The following is a 15367-nucleotide window of genomic DNA, read 5'->3' as shown; positions in this document are numbered from 1 at the left end:
CTCATGAAGAACAAAAATATAAATCATTATTCAACCTACTCTACAATGAAAGCGGCTGTTGTGGAACGATTTAATAGAACATTAAAAGAAAAAATGTGGAAAAAATTTACTACCAATAGATCATATATNTGGAAAAAATTTACTACCAATAGATCATATAGTTGGATAAACATTATAGCAGATTTAATAACAAATTACAATAATACAAAACATAGCGCCATAGGAACAACTCCTAGTATAGCATCACGTAATCCTGGAAATGTCAGTTTTAAACGGCTACCTATTTTAAAATATAATAAAACGTTTAATATTGGAGATAAAGTTCGTCTGAGTAAACATAAAGCAGTATTTTCAAAAGGATACACACAGAATTGGACATCGGAAGTCTTTACAATCGCAAAAATTTGTGATACAAAACCTGTCGTGTACGAACTGACAGATGAAAACAACAGACCTATAAATGGTTGTTTCTATGAGCACGAACTTAGCAAGACTCAGTTTCCAAAAGTTTATTTAGTGGAAAAGATCATTAAGAAGAATAAAGACAATTGTTTTGTCAATTTTGTTGGTTTGGATAATTCACATAATAAATGGATAGATTCAATCGATATTATATAAAATGCCTATAATTTTTTTTTTTTTAATATTTATTATAATAAAACATATATTTCATTATTGTATAAAACATTTAGTTAAATAAATAAACAATTACAAATACAACACGAGGTTTTTTTTTTATTTAATAATTAAAAATATAAGTATATTTACAATTTTTTTTATATTATGTTACATTTTAAAACTATATACGATTACATGTGTATTACTAACATTTATTTACAATTATTTAACAAAAAAAAAAAATCTTAAAACTATTTATACTAGTACACATATTTTTTACAAATTATGATTTCAATATTTAATTTTAACAATATTTTTTTTTCCAACGAGAATCACTTAAATACTACTATATTTGTATTAACCTCCCTGTGGTGGTGGTGGTGGTGGTGGTATAGCATAATGCCCGTGAGCCAACGTGTCGATTCTGTTTTCGAGCGTATAGCGCTTATCGTCGAAACGGTTAAGCGCCAACTTGGTTGTACGTAAAGTGCGTACTTCGTGCTCGAACGAACGGATTGACACGTTCTGTCGGTACGGAGTGTATGGCAGCGATAATGTCGGTAGAGTCTCACCATCGCGTACAGCTCCGATGACCACACGGGCATTCTCTCCAGCCAATGCTCGTTTTGACACATCATCGCCATCGCCATCGTCTTCGAACAAACACTGTTTGTAGTCGTCCAAAGACAGATGGTTCCGGACGACATGCCCGCGGATCCCCTTAGACTTGATGAGTTCGCTGCCTTCCATGTCATATGCGTAGCACTTTGACCGAAGTGCAGCGATCTCAAAGAGAGTGAGGCCACCGGTCTCGTCTGAAAACAGACCGGGCATCTTCTTTCTATCGGTGGAGAAGCAAGGGTGATCCTTGGGCAGGCTAGATGCGTCCACGTGCACCAGTAAATCGGGGCTATCAGCTAAATCCTGGTAGAAGTCGCCGACTCTGAGCAGGTATATGAAGGAGTCTGAGAAAAATGAAAAATATATAAATATTATAAAAAACATTTCTACTAAATAATTTCTAAATTCTAAAATATTTCTATTTTGTACGGTTGTACTCACCAGTATCCATGTAAACCAATTCGATTGCGTTGCCATAATGTGGTTTCAATACGTCGTAGAAGTACTTGTACATTAGCGTCTTGCTAATGTCAAGCACTGCTAAACCGACGTATATTGGTTTGATAAACTTGACCATCTTTGTGTCCATTATGACGGCGCACAACCTTTCACCGTATTTGATACAGTCGTTGAAGGTTGGTTGGTTTACGAGCTTGCTTAGACGTTCGGGACTGGAGATTAGCTCAATACGGATGCGTTTCCGCATGTTCTCCATTGTTTTCCCTATAAAATGTAAAAAATTATCGAATAACCCACTTTAGCATTGAGCATGCACTTACCAAAGACGGCATTATTCATTAGTTTGAAAAATGCAATTTCAAAAGCATTTGCCGCCTTTTTCCGCATTTCAGTGTTCAACTCAATGTATGGTTTCAACCAAGCACTTTGTTGAAACTCTAAAACGCGGTGCACCTGCAGTACAAATATTTATATTAGTATCATCGCTTATAGTTTATAGGTTAATTATACATACTTTATCGACTTGCAGTCCGTGTGCGATCGCCTGTTTAAGATTAACGTAATGTACGACGTACCGCTGTTTGGGTTTCAAAGTGGCCATGAGTTTGGTCTCTTTGGAACCCGGCGGTACATCGTTGACAGGCAAGAACGGCAAGTCGTTGTGCTCGTCATGCAGCTCTTGTGGATACGATACGTCCACTTCATATATACGCCCCGTATTACCAGTGTCCGACAACGATTGGAGGTCAGCCAGAGGGTCTGTTCCTTTATACCACCGGAAGCCACCGTACGGCATGGGCTGACTCATAGCCCACCCGTAAAGGTTATTGCCTGTATACATTAAACGTTTTTAAACCACCGCTCAATTATTGCGCGTTTATATATACGTATAGATTACTTACAGTCTTGATACACGATCCATGAGTCTGGTTTTGACGGATCGTAATCGGGTGTCTTAGGATTGTTGGCCTTTGCATAGTGCTTGACAGCCTGCACTAACCCACCACGAATGCCCTGTTCCACCATCAGTAGCATGTCATAGTCGTTCAAGAGCTCCAGCTTCATTCTGGTGTATTTCAACATACAATCGAAACTAAAACCAGGCGCGGTGTAATAATGCGCCGGGTCCAAATTGTATGTTGAAAGACAGATGTCGCGGAAGTTCTCAAACACATCAGCTAACAACAACACGTCGATCTTAAGGTATAGGTCGCTGTACTCACCGAGGGTTGAGCAGCCGAAACGGTTCCACACCTCCGTGGCATGTCTATAGTCATCATCATCGATATTCGACTCACTTAACTGACTATAGAATGCGTCTTGAGGCGGTAGTTCTNTATTCGACTCACTTAACTGACTATAGAAAGCGTCTTGAGGCGGTAGTTCCGTTTCGTCCAATTTAATCCAACTATCAGTGTACTCGTAGGGGTATACGCCCTTACGCGTCACCAACAACATGTCTTCCGGACGGAACACCTTGGCCGTTTCCCGAAATTTAACGAAATCAGGCGTCATTAGGTTACCGGCCAAGGTGGACAGGGAGGAGGCCATGAACCGGAAGGTGTCGACGAACCGTATGGAAAAGTAATTGGTTACGTATTTCGTGACTGAAATATACTTCTCCTCGGAATTCGGTACGACCGAAATCCTTTGGTCGTCGTACCCCAATTCAGTGACTATGAAATTACTCATAAGTAAAATAATTATCTACTAAAAGTCAAAATTTTCAAAAAAATGTTTATACGTGTTCTCTGACATTCTAAACATTTTTTATTTCATTCAAATAAATTGTTATAATGGCTTCATGCTGCATAAATCAAGCTTTTATTTTACAACTTAAGACATATCAAATTAAATTTGATTAAAAGTGCTAACTTAGTTATTGCTGAAGTGTCATTATACTGGCATAAGGCTAGAATTCCAACTAGGAAAACATCGCTGTATGTATTTACTTGTAAAATTGTACTCAAATGTATAAGAACTTCAAAAATCGTCAAAAAGACTTACTAATAAACATCTAAATAAAGTCAGTCAATATACGAAACAGTTGAACGATTTATTTGATATTTCTCATTCTAATGCATTATATATGATGAAAATTAAGGAAGATAAAACGTTTTTGTTGTTACCAATACAGATGGTAGACCTGGTTGTGTGTTAACTAGTTCAGAAATCAGAAATGGAATCCACTGGTTCAGTGGGATCACTATATTTTCTTTAAAAGTAAGCACAATTGTTTAAATTGGTCATTTTTTTGTTTAGATAATGTTGTTGAGTTAAAATTTTCTAGTTACACGGAATGTGAAACAGAAGATGGTTTGTCTGGTTCATTATATTCTTCAAAAATACGAGGTTCTATAGCTATAGTAGTCATAGCTTTTATGACTCCTAAGTTACATGCTGCATTAATTCGATGCTAGATATCTGACCGCGATGCTGTGCATTTAATTATTTTTACTGCTGATGCATTAGGTAATAACGTATCAAAGTTAATAATCAACCGATCAACTATTTGATGGAAAAGATTATTTTTTAGAGAGAGACAGGCAAATGAAATAAAAAAAAAATTTTAATTTCTCGGCCGCTCAATATACGAAAATTATGGCACAAAGCCCCCACACTTTTTTTCACAATAATACTAGTATTTTTTCTTCATTACTATTTTAAGCTTATTTTTAAAATTATTTTTAACTTTTTGGTTCGATATGCTTTAAAAGCGTGTTTTTCAGTTTTAGCTTCGATACAAAGCTGAGAAGGTATTGGTTATACTATGATGTGTATTTTTTTGTGTCTGTTACCACTTTTTCTCAGCTCTCACCAGACCGATTTCTTTCAATGATACGTCAAAAGATCACAAATCGTATCTAGTCGAAGACATTACCCTTCAAAATTGAAAAAATTTCCCTCGTTCCCCGTAAATGAGGGATATCTCCAAAAAAATTACATATTTAAAAATCGTTAATTTTCGAAATTTTTTTTACTTAAAACTGTCATAACTTTTTCAAAAATGAACAAATCAATATAATTTTTTTTTTTTATAGATGCACGAAGTCTTTACCTATCATTTGGTATATATTTTTATAAATCTGACCCTTTACCACTCTACAGAGGGGATTCAAAATTGTTTTCAACTTAACTATTAAAAGTGTTCCGGAAAGTCTGACACTTTTATATATATCTTAAATTAAAGCTAATGTAATGTACTTTATTATGGAAAAAAAAATTTCGGACTTTATTTTGTGTTCACGGTGATAATGGCTACCAAATGCTATTTTTGTGTGAAAATTCTCGATTCTGTATTTTACATTTTTATCTTTGAGAAATAATATTTATATCCCCTTTTTATTCAACATACTTTATCTTAATTAGGATATTAATAAGGAACTAGCAAATCATGTAGCTTTTGGAATAATTCACCAATTTTTTAAAATTAAACACTATTTACAGATTTGCATCAAAACGTTTTTTATGATAGTGATATTAATCACTCACAGATAACATTATATTTGACCCAACTATGCCATGTCTCCACTGTGCCGTGACCCAACTGCGCTGGGTTTTTTAAGAATCATTATAATATTTTATTGAAAAAGGATGTGATATAACACATTACATTATTATTGAATGTTTATGGTAATGATTTCTGTGGCATCTCAATTAAAATCTACAATGTAAATATTGTACTTATTTCCACTGGCATAATTTCAAGAGTAGGGGTATCATATCCCCTCTGTCAAAAATAATTACATGGTGAATATTTCTTCGTTTGGGGTTGGTAGTGAAAATTTTTATTATGAATAATCCTTCCAAGATGAATTTTTGTTTGTGGTATTCAGCAGTTTTAAATGAAACTTTCTATAATTATTTCATAACATTAACATTATTGTAAATTTTTATTATTAATCATTTTAACATCCCATCTAAAAGCTATTGCCTGTGTCATAGATGACGGGAAAACATTCTAATAACAATATTATTATTTTTATTTAGTATGCTATATTAAAAGAAAAGCTAATGATATTATATTTTAATGAGATCACGTATGTATTTTGAATTTTCATAGATATGTATCAATAGTAACAATTTATAGTTTGTTTTTTTCTATGATGTATGCATCCTTTTTAATTTGATTGCGACTTTCCAATATTTCAATTATCAATACCATTTTTTTTTACAGTTAATTAAAAACTTGAAAATAAAATTATGTTCAGTTCTGCATATTTGAATTGTAGAATCTTTTTAAACACCAAAAGTTAATTAGAAATTATTACTATTTCTATTTAATTGATCTATTATGATAAAAATGCAAAAAAATCGAGCTTTACTAATAAATTTACTGTAAATAGTAATTATAAAAATTCCTGAGTGCATATTAATCTTAACAATACCATTTTTTTTTATTTAATTATGTCAATTTGAAACTTGCAAGTTGAGCTAAAAGTCATGGTAATTAATTCACTTTTTTTTTATTACAAACTATAAAGAGAAAAAAAAGTAGATTAAAAGTAATTACTTTTAACATATTAAAAATAATAATCAATAATAATTTGAAAACAATTAATTATAAAAATGATATAATATATAATTAAAAAATTGATTATAATATAATTATATATTATATTATTGAATATAAGAATTACTAATCATGTTATAAATAAGAAAATAGGAGTTCATTTTGCTTTTGTAATTTTTCACCAATTTCTTAGAATTAAACACTATATATAGATTTGAATCGAAGCGTTTCTATTGATAGTGATTTTAATCACTGTCACATTAAATATATACTGGACCCAACTATGCCACGTCACCAATGTGCTGGGTTTTTATTATAATTTAATAACTAAAAATAAATAACCAGTAAACAATTAAACTACACTTCGTTCAATCTATCCTTTACCTAATAACAAATATAGACATTTGACGATGTCATGTAATGAACATAAAAATAAACGAACATTTTTTACGAACTTTAAACTTAATAAATCAGTATTTTGTTTGCACATGTCTTTACACTGTAATTTTGTTTGTGAATATTACGATGAATATTAAAAAAATTGATTATTCTAACTTCTTTTATTGAACTGTGGTTTTTTTTTTTACATTTATTAAAATGAATCTTGAACTTATTATTTTAACATTATCTTTGATTCAATACAATATTATCTCTGTAGATAATAAAATCTATAAAATAAAACAAAAAAAATATTTAAATTATTTAAATGAAGTAGTAGATCATATGTGTACTCAAAATGGATGGCAAACTATGGAAAACTTATACTTAAACATTGATCCGATGGGAAATATAAATGTTCCAGATTTAATAGGACGACAATTGAACAGAGATAATTTGCTTTTTACCTTCTATATTATTGTTCATATTTTAAACTACAGTTATAATGAAGTACTTTTAGTATTCGTTAAATTGTTAAATATTATTGTTGATGTATGTAAACACTTTTTGGACGCCGAATTATTAGAAAATTTTTCTAATTGTACTAAAGTACTCGAAAAATCAGTAAAAGATTCATTGACAATGTTTGAGAATTTATATAATGCTATTACATTCATAAGATATATAGACCTAAACTTGAAAAATCTAAAAGTTGATGTATTACAAAATTATCTGTTCACAACAGACGACGACATATATGACATAAAAAACCACAATTTTTTTAAAAACGTACAAGACGATAATTCTTATGATTATCTTCAAGTCTTTCTTGATGTTAGTGATTTCATTGTTAATGTATCTAAAATTGCAAATAATTTTTTTGAGAAATATAAATTTATTCAAAATATTTATGAGAATACAGATTTTAAAACTACATGTGAAATAGAATATTCATCCCATATGATAGATTCACCGGATTTTATTTCATTCATGTATCAAAAGGTCAATTCGTTTTACACTGAAACAATAAAGAACAATTACGAGGATCTTGGGTTTATTCAGTTGATAAATCCAACAATTGATAAGTAAGTATAACTTACTTTATGAGTCCTATATTTAAGAGTATTTTCTATTTTATAATTATAAAATAAAAATAATATTATTAAATATATTTTTCAATATGTGTATAAATTATATATAATTCAAAGATTTTTGACTTTTCCGATCGAATTTGGTTGTATGTATAATCTGATCACGTGGCATTAAATAGTAACACAACATACAAATAATGAAAACAGAATATACCGTTTTAAATTCTATTCTAAGATTATTGTAAGGAATGATTATATACTGCATTGTGATTTTGAGTAATGATAAAAATGTTGCTAATAATATAAATATTGAATATATTGTTAACATGTTTGTTAATGTAATAGCCTGGAAAATTAATCTTTTAAAGTAGTACTTTACATATTAATTTTGTATGAAAAACATTTCCTAATAAGTATGATGAAACTTATTATTTTATTTTACTCCAAAAAATATAATATTTTTCTTTTATTTTACTGTTTCTATAAAGACCTATAATTTAAAAACAAAATTATTAATAAAAACAAAAAATAATATCTTTTCAATATGAATTTCAGTTATAATAGTTTAACAAATATTTGATAATGCATTATCCAGATAAAATATTTTGCAGTTAACTGAATTAATTTAATAATATTGAAATAAGCATTTTAAAAGGTGGGTTTGTTCCTTGTTCTTCTTATCAGCCCATATGTTATTATTATTAAATATTTTTTTATGAAAAAAATTTTTTGTTCGATAAACAAAAACAAAAGGGTCCATGGCACAGTGGTGACATGGCATAGTTGGATCAAGTATAATGATGTCTGACAGTGATTAAAATCACTATAAAAAAAAAAACGCTTCCATGCAAATCTTTAGAGAGTGTTTAATTTAAAAAATTGGTGTATTATTCCAAAAGCTACATGATTTGCTAGTTCCTTAATAATATCCTGATTAAGATAAAGTATGTAGAATAAAAAAGAGATATAAATATTATTTCTCATAAAAAAATTGTATTGATCCATACATATTTCAAAAAGTAATAACATAATATAGATTAAAATATAAAATATAAAATCGAGAATTTTCACACAAAAATAGCATTTGGTAGCCTTTTCACCGTGAAAATATAAAGTCCGAAATTTTTTTTTCCATGATAAAGTATATTACATTAGCTTTAATTTAAGATATATATAAAAGTGTCAGACATTCCGGAACATTTTCAAAAGTCAAGTTGAAAAAGTTCATTTTTTGTGAAAAAGTTGCCATTTGAAATCCCCCATATGTGCAGGTAAAAGGTCAAATTTATAAAAAAAAATATACTAAATGAAAGGTAACAACATCATGCTTCTATATAAAAAGAAATTATATTGATTTGGTTATTTATGGTTATTTTTAATCAATACAATTTTTTTATGAGAAATAATATTTATATCTCTTTTTTATTCGACATACTTTATCTTAATCAGGATATTAATAAGGAACTAGCAAATCATGTAGCTTTTGGAATAATCCACCAATTTTTTAAAATTAAACACTATCTAAAGATTTGCATCGAAGCGTTTTTTTTTATAGTGATTTTAATCACTGTCAGATATCATTATACTTGATCCAACTATGCCACGTCACCATTATGCCGCGACCCCCCTGTGCTGGGTTGTTTTTTTATTAATATTGTAATAATTTTTTTTATAACATTTTTTGAAATTGCTATCTATCTATTCTTCATTTTTATCCCATATGGGATATAAATAAAAAATGTATTGACGGTAAAAATACATCGAGACCTTAAATGTTATTATATTGAAGTCGATTGAAGAGAGCAAAAATGAAGTGAAATCTAAGAATACGTTATCAACGTTAGCGTCATCAATTTGAAAATCTATATATGACACAAACTAATAGAGCTATTTAACATGACTCATCCAAAGTATCTCCACAGAATAAATAAGATAATAATAGACAATGTCGGGTATTGAAGATAAAGAGTCAAAGTGTATCCATCCTGCAATTATTTTTAATATTCCTTTTTAGCTTTGATTTAAAGCTGAGAAAGTGTTTTACAATTATTTTATTATTATTTTTTTCTGTATGTGCTATCACTTTTTCTCATATCTCACCGAACTGATATTTTTATGTTCAAACTGATCATACTAAATATACTCATACTAAAATACGAGATGAAAAACAATTACCAGATTTGATATCAAGTAAACTATGACATTATTTGAAAATAAATACAATATTTGAAAAAAAATTTTTAATTTATTTTAGTTACATATAATTCTTGATTTTTTAGATAATAATTACTCATTAGTATCATCCCTTATAACTTAAAGGTATAGACATCAAATTTAAAAGATTAATACATAAATTATGTATTAATTAAAAAGCTGCAGTAAAAGGAGAATTCGATGCAGAGTCATAAGTGTTTTTCAAAAAGAACAAACTTCTTATCAAAAACGCAATAAATATAATCATTAGAAAAACATTGATAAACGAGTGACAAATGAAGAAGTGTATCAGAGGATAAATGAAAAATATCAATATGGATAACAATCGTGAAGAGAAGAAAGAAGTGGGTAGGCCATAAAGGAAGCCAAGAAGATATAACCCGAGACAGTCATATTTAAAACAAATTATTTTGGATATAAGAAGGAGTAGTGATGGAAAATATCGAATAGTTGTATTATCGTAATATTCGACAGTTCTCCACTATTCGATAGACATACAGAAATACTTTGAATAGTAAAAATATACGATACTTACTCAATATATTGGAATAGTTTTTTAAATATTTAATATTTTATAATTAAAATTAACCATTAGGTTGTATAAAAGCAATTCAAATAGTTATTTGATAGTTTAAAATATTCAAAAATGCCCATCACTAGAGAAGAGTCATACAGAGAATTGAATGGAGTCGCATGAAATATAACAGAATGGAGGAGTTTTCATTTGAAAAAATTAAAATTATATCTCTATTCGTTATAAGGGATGATCCTAAAAGCTTATTAATAGCTAATAAATCAAAAAATTATATAATATTAGTTATTTTTTTATTTGATTCTTTTATTCCAATGTTTCTCTCAAATTTTCATTTATAAAGTATTTTTTATGTTCAACTCTGATTAATTAGCTTATTTAATAGATAATAATCTAATTAAGAAAATAACTTGATAATAACAATTTTTTGACTAGTATTTCGGAAGTTATTAACAATTTTTAGTATCGACTAGAGGTGAAGAGTAGATGCTGCTATTTATATAACTAAACATTATCCGGCCGTACTCTTTGTCTGGCCCAGATATAAATACGAGTCATTTTTTAATTAGATGGAATTGCAATTTGCAAAAATAATATTGATACCTTTATAAGGTATAATTGGATGAAAAAAAAAAAAATACTATATGATTTAAAAATTTAGAAAAATATTAAAATAAAAGAAACAAATAAAAAAACTAGTTTTTTTATTCGATTTATTAAGTGTTTCATGATAACTGAATCACTCTGTATATAACTGTGTGATTTAGTGGTTTATGATAAATCGATCATTCTGTATAATATATCATATTATAAATAAATAAATAATATCTGCTAATATAAGTTAATTTAACTAATTTATTCTAATATTTGTACAGATTTAAACCTCCGGCAGACGAATATATTAATCAAGAAGTTGTAATAACGTTCCTTAATATATTACTTCGTGAGGGTAGTTGGAGTTCATTTAACCACATAGAAATACAATATGACGATTTGAAAATATGTGCTTCGCGTATTTTTAGAGACCCGGTGACAGATCATAATTTTCATCTTAAAAAAAATTACTTCGCACAAATGATGAGATGCAGATTTTTTGAAGTGCTTCTAATTTACAATTCATCATTATCTATCTTTAAAGAATTATGTGAAAATAAAATATTAAAAAGAAACTTAAATTATTATGTAAAATGTGTAACAAGTCTTTTTGGCGTAATTAATGATACAGTTAAAATGTTTGATTTCATGCTGACAATTTTAGAAAAAATGAAACTATCAGCAATTTGGCCACCCTATAATTCATATTCTAATGTAATTTCAACTCAAGATTTGATTTATAAGTACGTTACTGATCTTAAAATGAATAATGTAGTACGAGATATGTTCGTAAACAAACCTGGAGTACCTATTGAAAAAATAGCTAATGATTACGTTAAATGTTTTATTTATGCAAGATATGATACTAGAAATATGCTACGTAGTTATAAATTTCAAATAAAAAATCACTGTTATTCAAAAGACTTAATTGAGACTACGAACGATCTGAAAATTAAATTTAAAAATACTGCATCTTTTATTAATGAAACAATGTCAAATGATTCTCGTGTCTCCGAATATGAAATAATTTCGAAATATTTATATGACTTATGTGAACATTTTATTAGAACTATTTCCGTAGATACAGGTTTTCATAAAATACATCAAAATTATTTTTGGACATGGGAATAATGCTCTTTTGTTTATTAAAGTAAAAAATATAAAATTTATATGATTGAATTACGTGTTTTATGTTTGATAAGATCTTGATTTTTGGTATATGAAAGAGGACCTCTTCAATCATAATAAGCTTAATATAATATTAATTAAATTCTTCAAATTATTAAAATCAAATTTTAGGCGCTCATAAGTCCCATTTTAAAATGTACTCATAATGTTAAAATAATTATGAAAACTCAATTCTAGTTTATTGCTTAGACAAAATATAAAATTTCAATGTCACATGTTAATACAGTCGTTATTTATAGCTGTTTGAAGTATAGATATGGTTATATTACGGTTATTTCAACATAAAAAAGGTCTTTCGTATTTTAACAAATTAATAAATTTTCTTTTTTATTATTTTATTGAAAGTAAAGTTCAAAGATATGTAAAAAGAAAATTTCGAAAAAATTTTTTTTTTGATTAAGTAATGATTGTTTTAATGATTTAGAGCATTTTTTGAAGCGTTTTTGAAACTAAAAAGCACAATACTATCTTAAAATCTGTTTTGAAAAACAAATCACATACGATGATGTTATTGTCATATATCAACTAGTGTTCAAGTAGCTCCTTTAGAGTGCACTATTAATTAATTTATGTTTATTTTTTTGTTAAATATTCTTCCTATTTTGTGAACATGAGTACAAATAGAAAACGGTTCAGTGGTGACCAATATAAAAAAAATTGCCAAAATAAAAAGTGATAAACTACAATATGTTTTAAGGGGGTATTCTAATCTAGAAATTTAAAAAAATCGATTTTTCTTTTTATAAATTTTCAAAGTTTGACTATTCAAGAATATGTCATTTTGGCAGATTGAATAAATGTAAGTCTAAAATATCATTTCATAACTTAGTCTACAAAAAACTTTACGCGAAACTATAAACGCGTTTTTCTCGAAACTGTCTTTTTCAAAACGATACCCACGATTTCTCAGGTTCTACTGGACCGATTTACCTGAAACTTTTAAAAAGTCTTCTTTATAGACTTGCATATGTTTGGAACTATCTCCATCAACAAATTTCAATTTTTACTATTTTTAAAAAATTCAAAACAGTCAAAAAAAGTGGTACAAAAATTGTTTTTTTTTTCAGACAGTCGCCAATTTCGTGAATTTTTTTTTTTCAACTTTTCCGTAGTTCCAGACACTGCGAGATTATTCTAGATTAATAATCTTTTTTTTTTTTTTGGTTTCAGATTGCTAGGAGGGTTGAAATCGTGGGTATGGTCACGTGCCAATTTTTTAAGACCCCTCCACTTCATCAACTGTTATTTTTTTTTAATTTTTACCTTTTTTTATTTTTTTCTGTATTCTTGTAATGTTAATTAATAACTAACAAAAAAATGGTCGGTAAAATTATTAATTGCCTTTTTTTTATGACACTACAAAAATTACCTGAAATTCATGCCTCTAGACTAAAATACTCCCTTAAATCAAACGCCGAAGTTAACTAACTTTTTTGACAGAACAGTTTCTTTTATTGTTTTTACAAGAAATAGTGACGATAAAACTTCAGATATTATTGTTGAGAATACGTATGCTAAGATTAGTGACAATAAAATAAAAAATACTTTGCCTCTTGAAGTTATCGAACCAGAAGATAGTTGCGGGTCTTCCAATTCAATTAATACAATTTTTAATACATTAATTTTGGAGACTGACCCAGCAAAATGGGTTATTAATGATGATTTTTGCGATTATGTCACACAAAACGGCACTAATCAAAATAAAACAAACGGTTTCATTAAATTCAAACGTGTATACAGCGGTACTGCAAGATATTTAACCAAAAGTTTAACCAATACGTCCGTTTATGGTTAAAACAACACCAAGATTTCTTTGTGTATATAATAATTAAATTTAAATAATTTATGACATTATATAAAATAATTAATTTTTTATCATTATACTGGATTTTAAAGGCTTTTCAATGAAGGATTACTCTAAAATAATTATAATTTTTCGAAAAGAGGTTAATAATAAATTTATAAATCAAGAGTCTGGCGGCGAAGTGTCTAGGTCCGACTTAATTTATATTATTATGACGTAATTACGTCAGTAATAGCACACCACTATGAGATGTTCTTATTTTATTTGATATTTTGTTTCAAGTATATAGTACTCCTCATGAAAAAATTGTATTAATCCATACATTTTTCAATAAGTTATATCATAATAAAATTAAAAATGTAAAAAACAAAATCGAAAATTTTCACACAAAAATAGCATTCGGTAGCCATTTTCACCGTGAAGATAAAATAAAGTCCGAAATTTTTTTTTTTTCATGATAAAGTATATTACATTAACTTTAATTTAAGATATATATAAAAGTGTATATATAAAAACGTTCCTTCCGGAACATTTTTAAAAATCAAGTTGAAAAAATTAATATTTTGTGAAAAAGTTGTCATTTTAAATCCCCCCCTATGGACAAGTAAAGGGTCACATATAAAAAAAAAATATACCAAATGAAAGGTAATGATATTGTTCATGCAAAAATGTATATAGTGTATATATGTCTATGTAAATAAGTTGTTTTCGTTATTGTTGTCTANATGTTCATGCAAAAATGTATATAGTGTATATATGTCTATGTAAATAAGTTGTTTTCGTTATTGTTGTCTATCGAGTTTACTCCCTTCCTTTTTCGTTGTTGTTATTGTAAATATCTATTTTAATTGTTTGTTTGTGTCGTTTTATCGGCAACTAATGCCTTTGTACATACTGCACTGTCCATGGGAAAGTTGTTTTTCCATTATTATCGTTGTTGTGTGTTGTTCATGTTATTCGGCAACTGCTGCCAAGTATTGATATTTTCTTTTTTGTTGTACTTAAAGTTAAATTCATTTAATTTAATTTATAAGTTTCTTTTGCTGCTTATGCAATTTATTCTTGTAATAGTATTTAATAGTACTTGTAATAGTACTTTTGATTACAAATAAAAATATTAAATTTTTATTCTATATACAACTATTGATTTCTTTTGATGAACCAACCGTACGTCTTCTCACAGGTATGAGGTTATATTAAAGACAAAATAATTGTTCTTTTTTTGGTAAATTAATTATCGAGCATTGCGCTCAACCATTATATGGTCCTTCGAACCGGATTGAAAAAAGTAAGCTGTGACCTTTTTATATTATTTATAGTTCACTTAAATTACTATTCAATTTCGATTCGTTTTC

The 15367-nt window shown here is 28.2% G+C and overlaps 2 protein-coding genes across 2 annotated transcripts; one reads left to right on the top strand and one right to left on the bottom strand.

Moving 5' to 3' along the window:
* Nucleotides 1-814: 814 nt before the first annotated feature.
* LOC126909369 (uncharacterized) lies at nt 815-2807 on the bottom strand. The gene is made up of 5 exons (XM_050691786.1): nt 2601-2807; nt 2213-2529; nt 2019-2151; nt 1681-1962; nt 815-1583 (listed from the first exon to the last, which is right to left on the bottom strand). The coding sequence occupies exons 1-5, from the start codon at nt 2779-2781 to the stop codon at nt 976-978; spliced, it is 1521 nt and encodes a 506-aa protein (XP_050547743.1). The 5' UTR covers nt 2782-2807; the 3' UTR covers nt 815-975.
* A 3962-nt stretch (nt 2808-6769) lies between these two features.
* On the top strand, nt 6770-12199 carry LOC126909370 (uncharacterized). Its single transcript, XM_050691787.1, has 2 exons — nt 6770-7674; nt 11302-12199. The coding sequence occupies exons 1-2, from the start codon at nt 6809-6811 to the stop codon at nt 12149-12151; spliced, it is 1716 nt and encodes a 571-aa protein (XP_050547744.1). The 5' UTR covers nt 6770-6808; the 3' UTR covers nt 12152-12199.
* Nucleotides 12200-15367: the final 3168 nt, after the last annotated feature.

Source organism: Daktulosphaira vitifoliae, unplaced genomic scaffold, assembly GCF_025091365.1.
Source record: "Daktulosphaira vitifoliae isolate Bord-2020 unplaced genomic scaffold, ASM2509136v1 Scaffold_304, whole genome shotgun sequence".
Lineage (NCBI taxonomy): Eukaryota > Metazoa > Arthropoda > Insecta > Hemiptera > Phylloxeridae > Daktulosphaira > Daktulosphaira vitifoliae.
The sequence above is the reverse complement of the archived record's forward strand: the minus strand, read 5'-3'. Positions and strand labels throughout refer to the sequence as shown.

Excerpts from the sequence above, each read along its gene's own strand:
- LOC126909370 (XM_050691787.1), top strand. The coding sequence starts at position 6,809 with ATGAATCTTGAACTTATTATTTTAACATTATCTTTGATTCAATACAAT. Across the intron at positions 7,675-11,301 it reads ATAAATCCAACAATTGATAA|ATTTAAACCTCCGGCAGACG; the intron begins GTAAGTATAACT and ends ATATTTGTACAG.
- LOC126909369 (XM_050691786.1), bottom strand. The coding sequence starts at position 2,781 with ATGTTGAAATACACCAGAATGAAGCTGGAGCTCTTGAACGACTATGAC. Across the intron at positions 1,963-2,018 it reads AATGAATAATGCCGTCTTTG|GGAAAACAATGGAGAACATG; the intron begins GTAAGTGCATGC and ends TACATTTTATAG. Across the intron at positions 1,584-1,680 it reads ATTGGTTTACATGGATACTG|ACTCCTTCATATACCTGCTC; the intron begins GTGAGTACAACC and ends CATTTTTCTCAG.